Source organism: Coregonus lavaretus (genome assembly GCF_964263955.1).
Source record: "Coregonus lavaretus genome assembly, chromosome: 2".
Taxonomy (NCBI): domain Eukaryota; kingdom Metazoa; phylum Chordata; class Actinopteri; order Salmoniformes; family Salmonidae; genus Coregonus; species Coregonus lavaretus.
Genome location: NC_139989.1, coordinates 8,424,794 through 8,448,018, shown reverse-complemented (window position 1 = coordinate 8,448,018; position 23,225 = coordinate 8,424,794). Strand labels below are relative to the sequence as shown.

Below are 23,225 nucleotides of genomic sequence, written 5' to 3'. Positions count from 1 at the left end.
GTTTCGGTAGAAAAACATTATCCAACATATCAAAAAGCATTTGCACGCATTACCTGTAAACAGAGTTGTCCTGTTCTCAATCGCGTCCATTACGCTACTCTTGATGTAGCCGATTAAACTCAACTCCACGATTTACAAACACACACCTGACAGTAGCAACATAAATCTACTGCGCATGCTTGAACACCAAGGGTCAACAACAAATCAGCGCCTCAACCCCAAAAAATAAATGATAGGCATAAAAATCCAATACACAGTGTCTGTGTAAGACTTGCTTAGATATAAAATAATTGACCATGGGCAGCAAATAGATCTTCAAATGACTGAATATGCCTATAATAGCATACCCTTGATGTACATACAAGTAGTAATAGTAGCATTGATTATCCACAGTGTACAAAACATTAAGAACACATTCCTAATTTACATTTTGCCCACAGAACAGCCTCAATTCGTCGGGGCATGGACTACAAGGTATCGAAAGGGTTCGACAGGAATGCTGGCCCATGTTGACTCCAATGCTTCCCAGAGTTCTTGATACACACAGGAAATTGTTGAGCTTCTTGACACAAACTGCTGCTTCTGGCACCTACTAGCATACCCCCTTCAAAGGCACTTAAATATTTTGTCTTGCCCATTCATCCTGAATGGCACACATACACAATCCATGTCTCAATTGTCTCAAGGCTTTAAAATCCTTCATCTACACTGATTGAAGTGGATTTAACAAGTGGCATCAATAAGGGATCATAGCTTTCACCTGGATAGTCTATGTCATGGAAAGTGCAGGTGTTCATAATGTTTTGTATACTCCGTGTATAATAATAATAATAAATCATGCCATTCAGCAGACACTTTTATCCAAAGCAACTTACAGCCAACTTATTGGCTGGTCCCGGGAATCGAACCCACAACCCTGGCGGTGCAAACGCTCCACCAACTGAGACTGTATGCTTGCATGTCAATCCAGTCTGCGCAAATTATAGCTACAATGTATTTCCCAAAAAAATGCAAAGATATGATTTGTTGGCAGTTGAGGGTAGCATTTTTATTAAAGCAACACATATTTTGATGTGCTAAATGTACATGTCAATTACACTAAGAGTTGTGTGTGTGTAATGCAATGGAATATTTAACAGTCAAACATGTCGTGGTTTGTAACCATTCTTTTTCATACATTTTACAAATCAAACATTTTATTTCCAGTTTTCATTATAAAACCAGTACTGTATAACAGCACTAATATATTGACAACCAAAACCGGGTAGAGGCAGTAGTCAGAGCATTTTTGTCCATAAGGCTGCCATAAAATTTACACAAACACATTTGGTATGATCATTCCTACCAAAACAAAATATTTTAACCATTTACAATATAATCAAGAAAATGATGATGTCATACCACAGAACAGTGCGAGAAAACCTAAATCACGTGAAATAAGTCTAGAAATATACGAACGCATTCAAATCCTATCTTACTTCACTATGTCCTCGAGAAAAATTCGCAACATAAAATCTAGCTAATTATTGGAGTATTTAGGCCTCCCTAAAGAAAATACAAAATGAAACATCATCAAAAAACTCAGATTGTTCTCATATTATCCATGACAAGTGAGGTACAAATGTTGTGTGCTATGAGCACGCTATGGACTCCAGTTGTTGCTCGGCCTCAGCGGCCATGGCTGCTGCCTGCAGCTGTTCAGTCTCGGTCTGCAGGGCGCTGGGCGGCATCTGCTTCCTCTCGCTGTGCATGTTGTTCTCATGTCTCTTTAGATCCGAGGCTTTGGCAAAGGCCTTGGTGCATGAGCTGCAGACGAATGGCTTCTCGCCCCTGTGGCGCCTCTCGTGGTCCTTCAGGTGGGACTTGTGCTTGAAGGCCTTGTCGCACATCTGGCAGCCGAAGGGACGCTCGTTACTGTGGACTCGCTCATGCTTCTTAAGGTCGGGCGCTCGGATGAAGGACTTGCCACACACATCGCAACGGTAGGGCTTGAAGCCTGTGTGGATCTTCAGGTGCTCCTTTAGGTGGGCCTGTGTAGTGAAGGCTTTGCTGCAGATCTCACAGATGAACGGACGTTCAGCCGAGTGCAGCTTTTCGTGTTTCCTCAAACGGTTCTCGTCGATGAAGGTCTTTCCACAGATCTGGCAGGCGAGCTGTTCGCGGTGGCCGTAGAGGAGGTACTCGAACTTCATGTCCGTCGTGGCTGTGGACCACCCAGGGGGCTGCTCGTCCTTCACCTCGCCGATGCTGTCAGCGAACGTCAGCGTGGTGGTGGCGTGACCCGCCAGGTCTTTTGGCTCCGTGTCCATGGGCTCCACGTCCTGGTCGTAGCAGCTCACCTTGTGCACGTCCTCATTGGCCAGCTCTTTGAGAATGGCCTCCTGCACTCTCAACGCCGTGTTGGGCGATTTGTCCAAGTCATGATTAGCCGTCGGCTCTTCCACAAGGTCGTCAGTTGGATTGTCGTCATGGTCACCTAGCACCTGCACGTCGTTCTCCTGGCCCAATGTAGGGTCATCAGTAGGGAGAGCCATTTTGACAATATCATAGGGAAAGGGTTTGGCATTTTGGACATTATTTTCTTCAGTGGACATATCACGCTTCTGTGAACAGAGTTTGTCCAGAAATCGGATTCCGAGTATCTGGCCCGAAGACATCATCAAATTCACATCCTTTTTCTTCACAGAAATCTTGGCTGTGTACATGTAGTTCAATACCTCCTCGAAGATGTCTGAGCGGATGAAGTCGATTTCTATGACTGAGGAGTTGTCGACTTCATGCTTCTTGAACAGCTTTTTGAAGTAGTTGCTGCACGCCGCTAACACACAGCGGTGGGCCCTGAACTTCACATCTTCAACCACCACCGCGATGTCGCAGTGTTCACCCTCCAACCGTTGCTCATTTAGTATCTTCAGGAAGATGGCCTTGTGTTCATCATCCATGTACTTCACTGTCTCTGACATCTTCGACTGATATTCTGGAACAAATTAGAAATAATGCTGTTAGATGTCGGTTACACACTTCACTCTGAACCATTGGGAAATAGGCCTTCAACAGTATACTCATAATATCCTAAAACAGTACCCACATTGTGAATCATTAGCCACTGCACTGTGTCATGGCCCGATATATGATGTTCCTCTGGGTGACACCATAATGGCTGTTGCGGGGCAGAATATTGGGCTGACTAAAAAGGCTATACTTTTTTTCAGCATTTATTATCATATCGACCTAATAAATGTAGTAATCTGTGTGCATGTCTGGGATAAGAGGGCATTACTGTGATAGTAACCTATTTATGCTATCATTTAGCAAGCTTTTAACATCCCCTCCTGACATGCATCAGATGACCAGAGGGAAATATTCTAGGCACATCGTACAATCATTTCATTGAATAGCGTTTTTTTACTAAACAATATCAATCAAGGTTTGTGATGGATTAATGTTTGTTGGGTACATTTAATCTAGGCAGATACAATCGCATTACTTTGATTTGGATCAGTTTCAACCCAGAAAAAAACTAATTCTATAACGTTGCACATGATAAATTGGCCTGTTTGCTTAATAGCAATACATATCATTTGCGAGCTAGCTAACAACCTTGCATGCATACAGTAACGTTAAACATATTGGAACGCTTGCAAAATAGCGTTAGATATGGGAAGGGTAGCTAACTGGTTAACTAGCCTAAATGCTAACCTTTAGTTAGCTATTGTTTGCATCCATCTGGGCATCCATTCGAATTGAATTCAACAGAGCATGACTAGGATGTTTATCTTGGTTTTAGCACGGTCGTAAAATCGTAATTTATGTCGATGTAAACGACAACAACACTATCCGTCACATTCTGAACAGCGGGAGAGAGGGGTGGCTATCCGACTAGCTACAAGCACGCGAGGAAGCGCCTGTCACACTAGCACAGAAAAAGCCCGAGCAGCCATGAACACTCCTGAAATGACGAACTCGAGCTTTTGCTGAAACCGTGAGCGCGCAGTCATCTTGGTTAAACATTATGTAATATTTCGGAAACGGATCTGATTCGCTAAAAATCGGTTTCTTACCTGTAGTACAATATGTTGTCCCCTTGAGAAAGTCTCCGATTAATGTCAAGCAGTCAAACAAGAATAATACACTTTGTGTGTCGTTGGCCTGAGGACGAGCATAAGCGGAAGGACGCGCTTCGCCAGCACGGAACTGCAGAATTTGAGTGACTATGCGCGTAAGTACCATAGAGATAGATAGAGGACTCATCATGGATATAACCTGTTTTAGCATTGACCTTGCCATTGAGGGCTTCCACCACCATTTTAAAGTAGTCAACTGGGTGGGAATTTCTGAGTTGGAAGCAATAAGAAAATTGACTACTTTAAAATGGAGCTGCCTATTGCTGTCACAGAGGGGCGTCATGCACATAATTATTATGCTTAATTCTATGTAAAAAATATATATACATTTTCCTTGATAGGTTATCTAGCAGTGCTGTAAAGCAACTTAGTAAAAATACTTTAAAGTAGTTTTTGCCGGTATCTGTACTTTACTTTACTATTTATATTTTTGACAACTTTTACTTTTGCTCCACTACCTCTCTAAAGAACAGATGTACTTTTAACTCCCATACATTTTTCCTGACACCCAAAAGTACTCGTTACATTTTGAATGCTCAGGCAGGACAGCAACATGGTCCAATTCACACAATACAACACATTGTCATCCCTACTGCCTCTGATCTGGCAGACGCACTAAACCACAATACTGCGTTTGTAAGTTACACTATATAGACAGTACCAGTCAAAAGTTTAGACACACCTACTCATTCAAAGTTTTTTTTTTATTTGTACTATTTTCTACACTGTAAAAATAATAGTGAAGACATCAAAACTATGAAATAACACATATGGAATCATGTAGTAACCAAAAAAGTGTTAAACAAATCAAAATATATTTTAGATTCTTCAAAGTAGCCACCCTTTGCCTTGATGACAGCTTTGCACACTCTTGGCATTCTCTCAACCAGCTTAATGAGGAATGGTTTTCCAACAGTCTTGAAGGAGTTCCCACATATGCTGAGCACTTGTTGGCTGCTTTTCCTTCACTCTGCGATCTGACTCATCCCCAACCATCTCAATTGGGTTGAGGTCGGGTGATTGTGGAGGCCAGGTCATCTGATGCCGCACTCCATCACTCTCCTTGGTCAAATAGCCCTTACACAGCCTGGAAGTGTGTTTTGGGTCATTGTCCTGTTGAAAAACAAATGATAGTCCCACTAAGGGAAAACCAGATGGGATGGCGTATCGCTGCTGAATGCTGTGGTAACCATGCTGGTTAAGTGTGCCTTGAATTCTAAATAAATCACCAACAGTGTCACCAGCAAAGCACTGCCACACCATCACACCTCCTCCTCCATGCTTCACGGTGGGAACCACACATTTTTTTTTTTTTTTTCTCCACACATGTGGAGATTATCTGTTCACCTACTCTGCGTCTCACAAAGACACGGAGGTTGGAACCAAAAATCTCAAATTTGGACTCATCAGACCAAAGGACAGATTTCCACCCATCTAATGTCCATTGCTCGTGTTTCTTGGCCCAAGCAAGTCTCTTCTTCTTATTGGTGTCCTTTAGTAGTGGTTTCTTTGCAGCAATTCGACCATGAAGGCCTGATTCACGCAGTCTCCTCTGAACAGTTGATGTTGAGATGTGTCTGTTACTTGAACGCTGTAAAGCATTTATTTGGGCTACAATATGAGGTGCAGTTAATTGCCGATTTCTGAGGATGGTAACTCTAATGAACTTATCCTCTGCAGCAGAGGTAACTCTGGGTCTTCCATTCCTGTGGCAGTCCTCATGAGAGCCGGTTTCATTATAGCGCTTGTTGGTTTTTGCGACTGCACTTGAAGAAATTTTAAAAGTTCTTGAAATGTTCCAGATTGACTGACCTTCATGTCTTAAAGTAATGATGTACTGTCGTTTCTCTTTGCTTATCTGAGCTGTTCTTGCCATAATATGGACTTGGTCTTTTACCAAATAGGGCTATCTTCTGTATACCAACCCTACCTTGTCACAACACAACTGATTGGCTCAAACGCATTAATAAGGAAATATATTCCACAAATTAACTTTTAACAAGGCTCACCTGTTAATTGAAATGCATTCCAGGTGACTACCTCATGAAACTGGTTGAGAGAATGCCAGGAGTGTGCAAAGCTGTCATCAAGGCAAAGGGTGGCTATTTGAATAATCTAAAATATAACATATATTTTGATTTGTTTAACACTTTTTTGGTCACTACATGATTACATATGTGTTATTTCATAGTTTTGATGTCTTCACTATTATTCTACAATATAGAAAATAGTACAAATAAAGAAAAACCCTTGAATGAGTAGGTGTTCTAAAACATTTCACCTGTAGTGTAGGTGGCTAGCTAAAGCCAACTTCATAAAATTGCTAGGTGGCTAGTATTAAAGAGAAACAACAAAACATTTTTGTTTTATTTATTCATCAAGAAGGAATCAATAGGTATATAGCTTGATCAAATGTATTTACAAACATAACTTCTGCGAGTCCTGCCCATCACCGGCAGCTAAAATCAAATCAAATGCTGTGTGTATCACTCTACTTCGCTTCATTGTGCACCTTGGAAGGAACCACTTAGGGAGAATAAGGGAGGTACTCTTTACTTGGTACAGTTAATGTGCCCCCACCGCAAAATACCGCTAACAGATCTTTAAATAATTATGATAAAACGTGGGCTTAAAAATTAAGTTTTGAAATTAATTTAACATCTGACATTTTAAAAACAGGACAAATCTATGTGCATGACGCCTCTGCCAGTGTCACAGACACTGTAATGGCACAGATACAAAGATCAGTCCTCATCTCTATGGTACGTACGTAAATTGTAAATGGATGCGATTACGATCGAGGCGTAAATACAACACAACAAGCAGAAACCACACTGGTGACTGTGTCTCTGGAGTCTCTGGAGCGCGACGGAAAACGGGAGCAGATTTGGGTCGCGAAAGCTACTCACGAGCGAGAGCGCTTTTTACTGAGAGTATACCTTCATACAGTCATTGGATGATAGAGAGATTCAATAATTCGAGCTACTGTTCCACCGTTGTACAGGTGTGCACGCACGGAGTGTCAAACTAGCGTTTGACATGGCACCACTCGTAATAATTTGATGAATAGGTAGAAATACCACATCAAATGTTGATTTTACAATACTGTTTTAATAATAATAATCCATAAAAGAGAAACTATTTTCACAATGAATGTACCCCTAAATGAATGTACCCCCATTTTCTGATGGTCCTCAAGTGAAATGGAGAAATAAATGGACATTGGTAATTGGATGGCATGGTTCCCTTCAGTGGTATTCTATTAGTATTCTAAATGTAAATGCCTAAATTACATTAAAGCAATATTCTTTCAGTCTCTACTGCAATGCAGTAATTAATGCTAATTGGTGATGCCCCATTGCATAATGATTCCTAATGTAGTATATGTCAGGAAAGAGAGATATTCATTCCAATATTTCTATTATGATACAAAAATAAACCACATTTGTAAATGTCATTCGTATTTAATGTGCTGCACATTTCTTCAACCATTGGATTGCACCATGGACATACACTGAGTGGACAAAACATGACATAGACTGACCAGGTTAAATCCACTTCAATCAGTGTAGATGAAGGGGAGGAGACAGGTTAAAGAAGGATTTTTAAGCTTTGAGACAATTGAGACATGGATTGTGTATGTGTGCCATTCAGATGGTGACTGGGCAAGACAAAATATGTAAGGGCATTTGAATGGGGTATGGTAGTAGGTGCAAGGCGAGGCGCACCGGTTTGAGTGTGTCAAGAATTGCAACGCTACTGGGTTTTTCACACTCAACAGTTTCCCATGTGTATCAAGAATGGTCCACCACCCAAAGGACATCCAGCCAACTTGACACAACTGTGGGAAGCATTGGAGTCAACATGGGCCAGCATCCCTGTGGAACGCTTTAGACACCTTGTAGTCCATACCTCAACGAATTGAGGCTGTTCTGAGGGCAAAAAGGGGTGCAACTCAATATTAGGAAGGTGTTCCTAATGTTTTGTACACTCAGTGTATTTGTCATGGTTTGTGTTCAGAGTACCCTATCTTGAAGCCTATAGGGGAATTAGAAAAATTAACATAATGCTTATCCAGCCATTGGAACAATGTCCCCATCTGCCTCATCATGCCAGACAAGCTGTGCCTTCACAGTTGACTTCATGTTTCATTGGTGAAGTTGCACTCTGAACTGGAGGAAAGCCAAATCCAATATGCCATAAAAGGCTAAATCTGCGATGGAAAATACATTGTGGGTACTGGATATTTTTTCCATACACCAAAAATGATTTTGCAGAGCCGAAGACACATTTGAAACATTTCTATATTGCATAATTTAAGCAGGAACAAGAGAGTGTATTAACTCTTACTTAATTGGGTTGAGAACCATTTCAGGTCATTTCAGCCATTTCCATTTCACTAACACAAAAAGATAGATCCAGTAGATAGATATGGTATGTTCTAACACATATAGGCTACTGTTCAAAAGGCTAATTTGATTCGTGACAAACAGCTGTAAGCGTCCAGCATCCTTTGAGCAGTGCGATCACAAAGCAGACTGAGTCTGACTGGGAGCCTAAATAGCACTCCTACTCTGGGATGCTTTTTGAATACAGGCCCTGGTTTCTGACTGGTTAGGTTGCTCTTTAGACAATGCTGTTGTGGAACTGAATTATCACATATTTCTGGTTCCTACCAAATACTGCTTCTCATGAATCATTCAAAGTAACTGTCTTGCTGATGGTCATTTGGCCTGGCTATTATTATTAGTCTGTTACACACAACCGAAGTGATTTACACTACATGCAACACTTCACTGTCACTTGACTCTGAGTATGCGTGTTCAGTGAAAGTACAACCACCCATTTTGTCACACCTTTCCTTTCAGCAGGGTTCCATTCATAAATAATTAGCAAATATTTAGAAGAAGAGTAAAAGAGGAAGTAGTGGTCTAGTGTCACTCAAACTTGTAAAAGTCATTACCTTACTGTAAATGGCTTCACTGTAGAGTTCCTGCCATGAGTTTATGAAAGCACAACACAAATAGAATTTCAGTGATTGACAAATAAAGAACAACATAGATCCAACCCAATGTATTTATCATTTTATTTATCTTGTGTGAAACACATTCAACATGGATGATTTTGCAGCTGATGAGTTGAAGGAGTGGGATTAGAGGCATCATGCTCTTAATATCTCTGAGGGGGGACCGAAGACCAAACATATAATGTCTTAGTTTTCATTCTATATAAGACACTGCTAATGATGCATTCTCATCCCAGTTGATTACATTGAGGGGAGCATGTGCCACCCGATGGTAACACCTCAGGTTCAAAGAGCATGATGCCCCTGTGTGGGATGGCCGCTTACACATCGGCCTTGGAGAAATCAAGCACACAAACACACATTGCAGGGTTGTACTGGAGGTTGTTGTCTGTCCGTTCTTCACAGTTTTAAGGCTTGGATGTGCCACGCAGGGATGAGAGGAGGATGATGGGTATGATTTAAGAATGAGCAAGACTGTCTAAAATGGCACTCTATTCTCTATATAGTACGCTACTTTTGACCAGAGTCCACTATATAGGGAATAGGTTGTCATTTCAGATACAACCCAAGAAGAAAGTTAAATCCACCGACCACCACGTGAAGACATATTATAAGGGTTTTCTTGATCAACTCGGAAGTCACAGTAATGGAGTCTGTTTAACATTCCCTTCTAACACACAATTCTACGAGATTTTGCCTCACCATCCTCATCTTTACTTTGTAACTGAAGGAAAACCAAATGAACATATTTACAATTAAAGTAAACACAACAAAATCATCTTCGAGGGTATATGGCCTACTAAGCAAATGTACGTACCAGTACCATACATACTATTTTTGCCTTTTTACAGGCAATACTGTATGTAAACTGGAATAAAATCAGCATTTGGGATAAATAAGGGGAATTATGGCAAGATTAATGGCACATCTATTGCATGGATAAATATTGTGCCATCATACACATTCAGCCTAGCTACTATTATTATAGTTTGATAATAAATAAAACAGAGTATACTATCATAATTCTCCAAATTCTCATCACATACATTATTTTCCCTTTGAGCCTGAGTGCACAGGTCAAGTAAAACATGTATATATTTTGATATTTCCTCAAATGTATTTGTTTTCTCCTTTACAAAAATGCAGAAATGATCCCTTTTCATGCAGTATACATGTTCCGATGAAGGGCTGGCCAGCTTTGGAGGTTTGTGTTTGCCAGTAATGTTAGTGAGGGAGTGTGGGTTAGGTTAGTCCAGTAGTGGTCAGATGCAGTAGTAGTAGTGTCCTCTACAGTGGTGTGGTGTCTGTTGGCAACGTCAGTATCCTGCTTGCATCCCATACTCTGAACAGCGTGAAGTAACGTTAACAGAATGCTCCCGAAACGTCGGTGAACCCGGTGATCCTTCAATCCTGAAAAACAGAGAGAGTATCCTTATAGAGCACATGCTTAGATGAAACAGAATGCTGAACATTCACATTCTCTAACATCTTTTTCAGAAGGAAGGAAATCAAGGAAATGTTTTCTGTTACTGCAGCTGTTATGGCTGAAGATAACCCTTAAGGAAAAAACACATTAATTTTACATGAACACGTGAAGTGTTCCAAAAACACATGTTTTTATGTTATCACATGTGATCTTATGTGAAGTTAATGTGATAACATGTGACAACATGTAAAGCAACATTAAACTTCACATTTGAAAACGTGATCACACGTGAAGTGTTCCAAAAACACATGTATTCACATGATTTCACATGTGAAATTTCATGTGAAATCATGTGATTTTCCTGTAAGGGGAAGCTGTTATGGCTGAAGATTAAAAGCAAAGCATGAGAGACGTCATGTGAAAGACAGTCAATGCTTTGTCTGTTATCGGCAGAAAAAACCTTTTCCATCTAAACTAATACTTATGAGACAAGTACAAACACAGTATCACACATGCTGCATGCTAAGACATGACAAAAATAAATCAAAAGGGTTAATCCACTAGACTATACAGCCCCTGCCAAGCAAGCACAAGCTCTGGTAACATATTACAGAGTACAGAAACCTTGACAATAAGAAATGTAAAATTGTGTCTCCTTCTTGAGCATTATGCCATAACAATAACCAGAAAATAATGATGAAATCAGATAATGTTGCTCAATACACTCTCGAAATAACCCCTTATTTAATAGGAATGAGACAAACTGGCAATTTGAAAACCGCACTGTTGATATTTCTAGTACACTCTAAACAGTACAAGAGACGTCCAGCAGAGGGCACTATAGACATAAATTAAAACCCAACTCAAAATTTTGCACACCCCAATGAGCAAACACAACGTTTTAATTGCTTATTGTCAATAATAGTATTAGAAGCTGAAAGGAAAAAGCAAACGTTAGCACCAATAACATTTCCAGAGCAGACATTTCAGCTACAGAAGCCAGCCATGGAAGGCTATACAGTATATAGAGACTCCATCCACACAGAAGGAATCATGATACTGCGCGGGGCACAGATGAATGTGGAGTGAAAGCTGAAAAGCTGAAAGCAGCCTCAGGTTAGTACAGCTAGCTGAGCGTCAAGCAGCCCTATTGAGAAGGCGGTGACTGTAGACAGCCAAGGAGGCAGAGGGTAGATGAGGATGGAATGGAGCGGGTACGTTGTCAGTGTCCTGCCAGCCAACCCCAGCCGTCACTGACTGACCGACGTTGTCCCCTTACCTGCGGTCACTCGTCGCCCTCCTCGGGCGTGATCTCAGTCTCTTTGTGGACCACTACTTTTGTCACTGACATATCAGGGTGCTGCTCTTTGGCCTCTTTTATGGCCTGAGCCAAGGCCTAAAGAGACAATACGCCAAACACCCCATGGAGGGAAACAGAGAGGAAAGTGGAATGGGCATGATCAGAATCACAAGGGTAAGGGTTGGACTAGTCACAGTATGTGTGTGTGTACACGTTCGTCACTGTGTGTGTACACGTTCGTCACTGTGTGTGTACACGTTCGTCACTGTGTGTGTACATGTTCGTCACTGTGTGTGTACACGTTCATCACGGTGTGTGTACACGTTCGTCACTGTGTGTGTACACGTTCGTCACTGTGTGTGTACACGTTCGTCACTGTGTGTGTACACGTTCGTCACTGTGTGTGTACACGTTCGTCACGGTGTGTGTACACGTTCGTCACTGTGTGTGTACACGTTCGTCACTGTGTGTGTACACGTTCGTCACTGTGTGTGTACACGTTCGTCACTGTGTGTGTACACGTTCGTCACTGTGTGTGTACACGTTCGTCACGGTGTGTGTACACGTTCGTCACTGTGTGTGTACACGTTCGTCACTGTGTGTGTATATCTACCGGTCACGGACCTCAGCTGTTGAACAACAGAGCTATAAGTCACTTAAATACAAATCTCTCAACACAGTACCCAGCAGGCAGAATTTAGAAATGTATGTCTAATTGACGTCATTTTCTGGTTGTAAACTGTTATTCAGGTTGAGAAGCGGCCATATAACCAGATTACAACCAACTGGTTTCTGTAGCAACCAGGTAAATACTATTTTTTTTTTTTTTACGTATTGTTCATGACAACATTAACACGTGATGGAAAAGACGTCATATTGTTATCTAGTCAGATTACAACCTGATAAAGACGTATTTTTCTGGTTGCTAAAAAGATGATAACAAAACTTGTTATAACTAGTATACAGCCTGACCATGACATCATAAAAGACGCCATAATGATGTCATTGCCCGCTGAGTAAGGAACCCAATATTATCAGCATTGTATCCAGGTACCACCTGCGTTGTTAACATAGCTACGCCTATTTAAAAGCTGTAAGGCTACTTGCATGCTAAAGGACACACCGTGTCAGAGTGAGGGGACATTAATGTCTTCCTACCTCGTCATGGTCAATGTCTGCATCCCCAGAGATGACGATTCTCTTCTCTATCCTCGTTTCCGAGATGCCTCCTTTCACAGTCTGGTAAACAATCAAATGGAATTTAAGGGACATTTCAGTCAAGGAACAACTAAGTCGAACTATATTTAAATATATTTGGTATACAGCATGTGGGAGCTCAAACCAACTGAGCCATAGGAACCACCTTGTAAGTTAAATTCTATAGCTACACCACTAACAGACCAGTGATATCCATATCCTCTATTCCAGGGTTCCCCAACTGGCAGCTTTATTTGGATCCCAAGTTTATTGAGCAATTTATTAGTAATTTATTTTGTACATAAAAAAACTGTAAAAACACCAGCAAATCAGCTCCAAATGATTTACATTTTGGAAATCTGTTCCAAAGTATTCCCACACATAATAGAGATACAGTACATGTATGTGATCGTATACAAATGTAGGCAAGGTTTGAAATTATTATTTGTTTGGGCTTCTTGCGGTCAATTTGTCTGCAAATTATTTGTAATTATGTTCCGGACCCCTGACCATCCACTCAAGAAAACAATCAGCCTGCGGCTGAATCTATACTGAACACAAATATAATCGCAACATGTAAAGTGTTTGTCCCATGTTTTATTAGCTGAAATAAAAGATCCTACAAATGTTCCATACGCACAAAAACCTTATTTCTCTCAATTTTTTGCACAAATTTGTTTACATCCCTGTTAGTGAGCATTTCTCCTTTGCCAAGATAATCCATCCACCTGACAGGTGTGGCATATCAAGAAGCTGATTAAACAGTATTATCATTACACAGGTGCATCTTGTGCTGGGGCCAATAAAAGGCCACTTTAAAATGTGCAGTTTTGTCACACAACAAAAAAGCACATGCTTAGATGTCTCAAGTTTTGAGGGAGCGTGCAATTGGCATGCTGACTGCAGGTATGTCCATCAGAGCTGTTGCCAGAGAATTGAATGTTCATTTCTCTACCATAAGCCGCCTCCAATGTCGTTTAAGAAAATTGTGCAGTACGTCCAACCGGCCTCACAACCGCAGACCACGTGTAACCACGCCAGCCCAGGACCTCCACATTTGGCTTCTTCATCTGTGGGATCGTCTGAGACCAGCCACCTGGACAGCTGATGTAACTGGGGGTTTGCACAACCAAAGAATTTCTGCACAAATTGTCAGAATCCGTTTCAGGGAAGCTCATCTGCTTCGTCGTCCTCACCAGGGTCTTGACCTGACTGTTTGGCGTCGTAACCGACTTCAGTGGGCAAATGCTCACCTTCGATGGCCACTGGCACGCTGGAGAAGTGTGCTCTTCATGGATGAATCCCGGTTTAAACTATACCGGGAAAATGGCGTGTATGGTGTCGTGTGGGCGAGCGGTTTGCTGATGTCAACGTTGTGTATAAGGGATAAGCTACGCACAACGAACACCATTGCATTTTATCCATGGCAATTGGAATCCACAGAGATACCATGACGGGATCCTGAGGCCCATTGTTGTGCCATTCATCCGCCACCATCACCTCATGTTTCAGCATGATAATGCACAGCCCCATGACACAAGGATCTGTACACAATTCCTGGAAGCTGAAAATGTCCCAGTTCTTCCATGGCCTGCATACTCATCAGACATGTCACCCATTGAGCAAGTTTGGAATGCTCTGGATCGACGTGTACGACAGCGTGTTCCAGTTCCCAAAACTATCCAGCAACTTCGCACAGCCATTGAAGAGGTGTGGGACAACATTCCACAGGCCACAATCAACAGCCTGATCAACTCTATGCGAAGGAGATGTGTCACGCTGCATGAGGTAAATGGTGGTCACACCAGATACTGACTGGTTTTCTGATCCACGCCCCTACCTTTTTTAAATGTATCTGTGACCAACAGATACATATCTGTATTCCCAGTCATGTGAAATCCATAGATTAGGACCTAATGAATGTAGTTCAATTGATTGACTGATTTCCTCATATGAACTGTAACTCAGTAAAATCTTTAAAATTGTTGCATGTTGCGTTTATATTTTTGTTCAGTGTAGTTGATGATCCCTGCTCTATTCACTCATGCCCCTATTCATTCATGCTGATGGTGAATGACAGTGGCGCCCCCTGAGGCCGGGTCAGGTAGTACCTACCTTGGTGATATGTGTGGTTGTGGTGGTGCTGGTGGTCTCTGAGGTGATGGTCTGGGCGCTCATCAACACCCCTGCCTCGGGATCAGTGTCAGCGTCGCCCTGGAACAACAGACACAATTAATCCTCTCCATTGGATAGAAGAATAGGGTCGTGTTCATTAGGCACCAAACGGAAGAAAACAGACTAAAACAATGAGGAACTCCCTGGGCTCATTTTGGTTTTCTGTTTCAAAACATTTTAAAAGGTTTTATATTGTATGCCCTAATGAATGAGGTCAAAAAGATGCACATTGGAGTATATGAGAAGAACCAGTATAGAGCATGAGACTGAACAACCCTGACGTTTTGTGAGGAACTTTACCTCCAGTGACCGGTATGTGATGGTTTTCATTTCCGTGTGTATTCCAGGTACCTCCTGGGTCACCAGCGTCTCAGTCTCCTCCGTCACGTCTGCCCTGTTGAAGATCAGGACCTCTGGAGACTCCAGCACAGATGACTGAGAGAGAGGAAGAGGGGTGAAATGGAGAGATAGACAAAATTAGACCGGTGCAGAAAATGAGATCTTTCTACCTTATGGCCACAGGCTCGTGTACCCCTACGCACAAACATGTTCATGACCACACACACACACAATTAGAATTTCACCGTCTGTCTACAGGTCATACACAAGCAATTAGTTTATTGGAAGGTCATAGAAAATGCAGGAGAAGAAAATGGAAAAACTCTTAAAGGAAAGATTCACCCATTTTGAATGTTATATTGTTTTTGTGCATCTCTGAGTGATGTTCTATCGCTTCCCTGGGACATTTCATGTTTTCATGTGTATATTAGCTATTGCCGTTCAAGCAGGCAGAAATTCTGCTGGTATGACATAGCACTGCGATAAAGCCGCTCTCACTACACTGGAAGTTAATAGGAATACGACTTTTAGATCGTGAAAACGTCTATCATACATGTCAGATTTCAATACTGGCCGATGTCATAACGCAGGAGGTTGTCTTCTTTCGAACGAGCCATTGATCATATTTTAGCGATATTCCTACCTCAAGAAATGTGAAGTTTAACAGAGGGTCTAGTACATTTCTCCTATTTGTCTGCCTCTTCAGTCCAGGATGCATTGCATGGTGCCGTTGCATGGCCATTGTGAATGTCAGACTCTGTGAGGCACCTCGATCTGCAGGTTGAACATGGTGAGATTGTTAACACCTAAATTGACAGTGCATTTTGTTTAGGCGATTTTACAGCTAACTAGCTACTTCACATGCTGATATTGACTTTGGTATTATTGTAGCTAGCCAGCCAGCCAGCCCTTAGAGAGAGCATTGCATTGTAGGTTTTGTAGTCGACTTAAGCTGCAACAGATTTCCATAACGATTTTTACATGTTGCTACAAACCTTATTATAACGACAAAATAAAAAATTTGTTCACAAAAAATATTGTTCTCACATATTAGTGTTATTTAACACTGTAAATTATAGGAATGCGTGGTTTTGGGTGGATTTTTCCTTTAAGGATTGTCTGAATAATTGTGGACCATTCATGAGATGCATGCTCTCTCTGATAAAATATTCAAAATGAAATAAATGAATCTTCCATCAAATAATAACATAAAATCCCAAAGCTAAGAATAAGGGTGGATTTTGTGTTACAAAGAAAGAAAATGTCAAACGTTTACACTAACAACAAAAACATTTTTTCCTGATGAAAGAGGTTACAACACTTCTGTGCATCACCCAGGTACCTTTTGGACCCTGACCAAAGAACAAAGGTAAAGAGATTTACACTTCAGTCAGTCTGAGTCGTGCATGACAGAACTCATCACAGTTCACCACTGAGTAAGTCTTATTTAGCTGAAGCTTTACTTGGATGTGTGGAAGCCTATTCATTCATTTTGGAGAAGGCCAAATTGGTCTACATGGCAGGATTGTATGTATTTATAAACAATTCCTGTTTGCTTTCACTGAAACAGTCCATATAATTGAAATTGGCTGTGGACTCAAAACTTAATTGATAGCAGCAGACTGCTATCTATTTAATCTGTGCTTCTCATAGACGCGTGTCCATAAAACATTTCAATTATTGCCACTCATGATTGCCACAAAGGTAATCTATGGGAACATTGGGGAAATGAGGCAATACTGTCAGGAAGGGATATGGACCATTTCCGATGTGAAACTGTGTGTAAATGTGCAGGTCGAAATATTCGAATGTAACGTTTATCTTGCCGCTCCAAGAACGAACACACACACACACACACACACACACACACACACACACACACACACACACACACACACACACACACACACACACACACACACACACACACACAGACACACACACAGACACACACACAGACCTCCTTCTATGCAATCTTCCACTACAGTTTTCAATACTGCTACTTGGTAATACATACAGTAGCTTGTATCTGCAGCTTGCAGTATGTACAGCCTGCCTGGCCAGGGTAATGATTTCCAATAGAAAACCCAGTGGGCAGAAACAAGGACAGGAAACAGGAAACCGGGACATTATTTTCCCCACCTGCACATCACCACACACAGCTCCACAGGCTGTAATGGCTGACTGCTATTATTGGTGAAGAGGAGGGGCAGGACTGGGAGAGATGTGTAGCTTATCCAGTGGTAATACTGCTTATTGGGTTTATAGGTAAACGGGAGGCCAATATTGGGATCATTTTTGGGAGCCGCTTTCGAGTGATATTACAGGTGATTGGGAGGGTAAGACTCGGATAGATTGAGCACTTTCTAAGTAGCATTGGCAAAAAGGAATGTGAGACGGGTAGTTTCAGCTAGCTTTGGGAAGGAGAGTTGAGGATAGGGCACTTTATGAGGAGGTACTACTGGACAACTAGGGAAAATGTTGGGGCTCTTTGGGGTGTTACCTCTGAGTGAGCTCTAGCAGCAGCTACCTCCCCACTGAGACTCTGCCAGGATGCTCCTGTAGGAGAGGGGGGCATGAAGGAGGGGGGCACAAAGCGCCCTCTCCAGTCCTGGCTGTTCTCTTTCTCCTCCTCTGAGACTGAGCCTGCTGACACCTCTCCCTCCGACTGACTGTCCAGCCCCAGGCCTCCACCTGAGCCTGCGGTTGGAGTTTCCTCCTCAGCCTCCGTCTGCTTCATCGCCGCCCCTACAGCCTCGTCCACGGCGGCCTGGGCCATGGCAGTTAGGGTAGGCTCCGTGGAGGCTATACTAGCGCCTCCGCTAGTGTCACTCGCCTCGCTGGGCGTGTCCGAGTCGTCCGAGTCATCATCATGCATGCGCGTCCCTGTAAACCCAAACACGGACTGAGGCCTATCGTCCTCTATCCCTCCCAATGAGTCTGTCTCTACCTGCTCAGGCTGCTCAGGCTGTTTCTCGACCGGCGGCTCCTGGTCCTCTGCCGGCTGTTCTTTCAGCTGATCCTCAACCTCTTCTGTTTGCTGGGATGATACCACCTCTGTCTGCAGCATGATCCGCTCCATCTTCTCTGTTGTCTAGCAAAGGAAACAAACAAGACGTCACAGTCAGTCTTCTTGAACCTGTGTGTGCACTTCAATATACTGTAGGCCTAGTATGGAATCAAATGCTAAAACAAAGAGAAATAGCACGACTCTGCTTCCATACAGCAGGAATGGGTTACTTTATATGTTAGTAACGATGTGATCTTCTGAATGCATGTTGTCATTTAAAATTGGGTGCATTGCATGATCGCTTTGTTTTCCACTTTCAGGTAACGATATGTTCTAAAAGTGGAGTAGGGTTGCAAAATCAAATATGCGGCTGGATAATGCCCTCACATTCCTCCTTAATAAAGTCGGAGGACCATGTGGTGCCTCTGTCTAGACAAACCATGTGTCCTCATAAACCTGTCCTCTGTTTTAATGATCGGGAGGAAGGACGGACGGACTGACAGGGAACAGGCAAGGGGCGATGACAGAAATGCCTGACAGACAACATAGTGGCTACAGCGACAACATTTCCTCACCAACAAGGACAAACACATCAGGGACAAACAGTATAGATACTGAACAGGTTTCTAACAAAAGAGATGTTATGTCAATGTGAATAACCTGTATACATAAAGTTGAAATCAAATCAAATAAATGATATGCATGCACTACCACTGCTATTATCCCATTTGTTAAGTTGTATATTGTCCATAGGGCATAAGAGGCCACCTTGAGCAGGGCCTGACTATGGGCAGGCGAGGCAGTCCAACCCTGCGTGCTGGTCTGATATCGGGCTGACTGTAAGAGAGCGGTGAGCTCCGGGGACATCTCCTCAAAGGTTGGCTTAGGCTGAGCAGACAGAGAGATGTGGAGTACACACATACACAGGAGTAGAAGAGAGACACACACACAGTTAGATACTGTACATACAAAGGAGGAGAGACAGAGAGACAGACAGGCCTTTGACACAATCCCCAGACACAAGCTCAGGGGACGGGGGTTGGTGGGGATTATTCATAAGAGCATTGAGGTGAAGATTGATTTTAGAAGATTGGGTTTGAGAAGATTGGGTTTGTACGAAATGTTAAGATTTAATTCTTAAGTACTCTTAAAGTATTCTATCAATCACAACCTAGAGTGATTTCAATGGTTTAAAGTGATCAACTTGTGTCAGAATATGCTAAAATGCCAGTGTTTATCAATTTGGTTTTTAATCCATGTTTGTATGCTATATTACACTATTCTGAGCAATTGATAGAAACACCACCCTGTGACATGTCAATCACTTCACTAGAGCTTTTATACATTTATAGCACTTCTACAAAAGAGTGGAGCATCGTCAGCAATTCTTTGCTAGGGGGACCTAATGGCAGCTCAGTATTTGGCTTTCATCAACTTTGCTAGGGGGACCTAATGGCAGCTCAGTATTTGGCTTTCATCTCTTGAGAATGTCAGTCACAAAGGCAATAGATGAGACAGACAAGTATGTCTTGTGAGTCAGGATGTCTCCTCTTATGAATAGGGCCCATATCATCATCTCAGATCAAGCAGCCGAGAGTTCAGAGAGTGCATACCAAGGGAAGTCAAATTAAAAGTGGCAGGGCTGAAGCAGTCAGTGGCATACAAACCATAGTATACCGTACCGTACCATAAGCCAAAGTGTAAAGCATTCATTTGGTGTGGCTAGCAGCATAGGCAACCAGCTTAAAACGAAACCCGATTTTCATTTATAAATCGAAATGAAAGGGGTAAACAAACGCCAGTGCCCATGAGGCAGCAAGTTTGGCTTAGGAAAGCAGTGAACAAATTACACCAAATACCGTGGCTAAGGGATTTGTGTCCAACTAAAAAGAGCAAACGATAGAAAGAAAGAGACTCCCAAGCATTCAGTCGAGTGCAAAACAGCTCCGGGTCTGGCCTTGTTGCAGTAGATACGAAGACCAGGCAGACAGGGGCGGGACTAGCTTTTAAAAAATAAATTTTGGGTATGGATGGGGGGGGGGGGCTTCAGGCATTTTTGGGGGAGGGGTGTCATATCATCCTACCACTTTGGAGGGCGATGGGGTTCTGGATAGATAGGACACGGGGCCGGGGCTCAGACGCAGATCCGCTGTTGGAGGCTTGGGCATTGTCATGGGAGACTTTGCCATAGGTGACTTGGCCATGGGGGAGCGCGGCGAGAGTGGCGTGTGAGGCGCAACAGGGGTGGTGCTCCTGTCTCCCAGGAGAAAAGTCTCCCTCAGCTGCTTCCTGCTGTCCGCCCTTGCGGCATCACTGATGTCCTGGCTGGAGTGGATGGACACCACGGTCCGCATGGCGCCCAGGCCCAGCGCACCGTCACTGGGCTCGGATGGAGAGGGCGTCCTGGCCTCCTTGATGGTAATCATGGGGGGTCCGATTCCCTCCTGGGGCGGGAGACCCATGTGGACCAACACTGGCATCTCATACTCAGTCGACACCGGGATGATCTTCACTGTGGTGGTGGATTGGTCTGCCGCCCTCTTCAGCTCCCTGGCGAACACCGCCGGAGCAGCCGCCGCCGCCTCCCCGCCATCTTTGGCCCGTGTTGTCATGGTGACGATCTTGCCTGACATGGTGTCGTAGGACTTGCCCAGGGTATAGTTCTTCTCTCTCATCTCCTCGGTTTTGGAGGTGAGTTCGCTGTGGAAGCTCTCATACGGTTTCAACTCCTTGCCGATTACGCCACCACTGGTGCCGGCGAGCGCTCCTTCAGCCACAGTGTTAGTGACGGTCATAACTTTATAGTTGACAATGTTTTTCTTTTCGGTTACCTTAGGAGGGACTTTACTTACTATTACCCACCCGTCAGAATCCTACATACAAGATACATACAAAGACTGGGGTTAGCCAGTTCAATTGCAGGTTGACGTTTATTGTAATGAATCTTTCCCTGGAGGCAGAACTGAGCGATTTCCACTAGATGGGCCAGCTGTAAAGTCAAAATTGGCTATATCGTAAACATTCATGAAAACAAAAATTTGGATTAGGCAATTTGGGTTAGGCATAATTTAAGGTTAGGGTTAGACATTAGGGTAGGCAGTGTGGTTAAGGTTAGGGTTAGGTTTAAAAAACAAAAAAAAGACTAGTGACCACTCTGCAGCGCTGCCTCCAGGGAAATATTCATGAAAATAAATGCCAACCTGCAGTTCAATGGGGGAGAAGGACTTCCAGTGGCAGTCCCAAGAAGAGCAATTCTTAAAGCAGCTACTTTAGACTTGCAAGCAACATAGATCATAGACAATATGAACATAGACAGCAACATAGATCACAGTTCTTAGTTGCTAGTGTGTTGTTAAAGAGTGACTGCCTTTAAAAAGCAACAAATCCTTTTGAAAATGGCCAATGTGGCATCGATATGAGTCAGAAAGAGTTATTCTAGTATTAAAATTGACTACAAAGTGTAAATAGGATAATTTTGGTCATAAAGTAAGTTGTCTAAAACGGTGTTTGGAACATCCGTGCGTCACAACGGGTAAATGAAGGTTGGGTTTTGATTTGACAATGTCCATTTGCGCACTAACATGGGGTGAACAGCTGCGGTGATTGCTCTCTATCCAATAGCATAGACAATGAGACAGACCTGCCCAGCAGCCCGATTTTGTTTACATAAGACAACATGTCGTGCATTTTTTAAATTGAGAAATACTGCACAAAACACCTTAGTTAGTTGTAAAATTAAACTAAAACTAAAACATCCTCGTCAAAAACGTCAAAATTAATTATAGATTTCTTGAGTTAACTTAGATTCATTCAGGGGATTTTGAACAAGTGAAATAGGCTGTGTCTCATCGGGGACAAACATGTTTCACCAAACGCTGAATCGTTCAGGAAACACACCTCCAAGACTGACATTTTGTTTTCTAATGAGCAACAGAAAAACACAGTGCCAATCGGCGTGTTCAGTGGCTCTTTACAACCGGTCTCTACGTATAGCTAATTTACAGTAGACCTACAGTGGGGGAAAAAAGTATTTAGTCAGCCACCAATTGTGCAAGTTCTCCCACTTAAGAAGATGAGAGAGGCCTGTAATTTTCATCATAGGTACACGTCAACTATGTGTCACGATCGTTGAACGGAGTAGACCAAGGCGCAGCGTTGAAGGCAAACATACTTTATTATCCAAAGTGATAACACGAACAAAACAATAAACGAATAACGTGACGTCCTAGGTTAAACAACCAACACGGAACAAACCAAAAGGAACAAGATCCCACAACACCTGTGGGAAAACAGCCGGTCTAAATATGACTCGTTGCCTCTGATTGGGAACCACTCTGGCCAACATAGAAATACAATACTAGACTGTGAACATAGAACAAAAACACAATGAATCTACACACCCTGGCTCAACATATAGAGTCCCCAGAGCCAGGGTGTGACAGTACCCCCCCCCAAAGGCGCGGACTGCGACCGCGCCTTAACATAAACCAAACAGGGGAGGGCTGGGTGGGCATTCCTCCTCGGAGGCGGTTCCGGCTCCGGGCTTGCCCACCACCCTCCAATAATCCCCCCGTAGCGCCCCTGGTCCGGTCTGGCCCCGCTGGCTGGAGCTGGACTGGACATCGTAG

At 42.8% G+C, this 23,225-nt stretch overlaps 2 protein-coding genes across 3 annotated transcripts in view; both read right to left on the bottom strand.

Annotated features, from left to right (window-relative positions):
- Positions 1-1,028: 1,028 nt before the first annotated feature.
- On the bottom strand, positions 1,029-4,254 carry LOC311146653 (zinc finger and BTB domain-containing protein 14-like; the record flags this gene model as incomplete). Of its 2 annotated transcripts, none has more annotated exons than XM_084183184.1 (2): positions 1,029-2,977; positions 4,062-4,254. In XM_084183184.1, the coding sequence occupies 2 exons, from the start codon at positions 4,252-4,254 to the stop codon at positions 1,632-1,634; spliced, it is 1,539 nt and encodes a 512-aa protein (XP_084039310.1). In that variant the 3' UTR covers positions 1,029-1,631. The 2 variants fall into 2 exon arrangements, with proteins under 2 accessions (XP_084039310.1, XP_084039311.1); XM_084183185.1 differs by lacking the exon at positions 4,062-4,254 and adding an exon at positions 3,700-3,771.
- A 5,022-nt stretch (positions 4,255-9,276) lies between these two features.
- Positions 9,277-23,225, bottom strand: part of LOC311102896 (band 4.1-like protein 3) — a 39,544-nt gene continuing 25,595 nt past the window's right edge. Inside the window, exons 18-24 of the mRNA XM_084144365.1 lie at positions 19,366-19,485; positions 18,538-18,681; positions 15,549-15,683; positions 15,189-15,287; positions 13,035-13,115; positions 11,856-11,972; positions 9,277-10,560 (exon numbers count right to left, since the gene is read on the bottom strand). Coding sequence (XP_084000491.1) covers positions 11,862-11,972; positions 13,035-13,115; positions 15,189-15,287; positions 15,549-15,683; positions 18,538-18,681; positions 19,366-19,485 — 690 coding nt within the window. The 3' untranslated portion in view covers positions 9,277-10,560; positions 11,856-11,861. The remainder of the gene's footprint in view (positions 10,561-11,855; positions 11,973-13,034; positions 13,116-15,188; positions 15,288-15,548; positions 15,684-18,537; positions 18,682-19,365; positions 19,486-23,225) is intronic.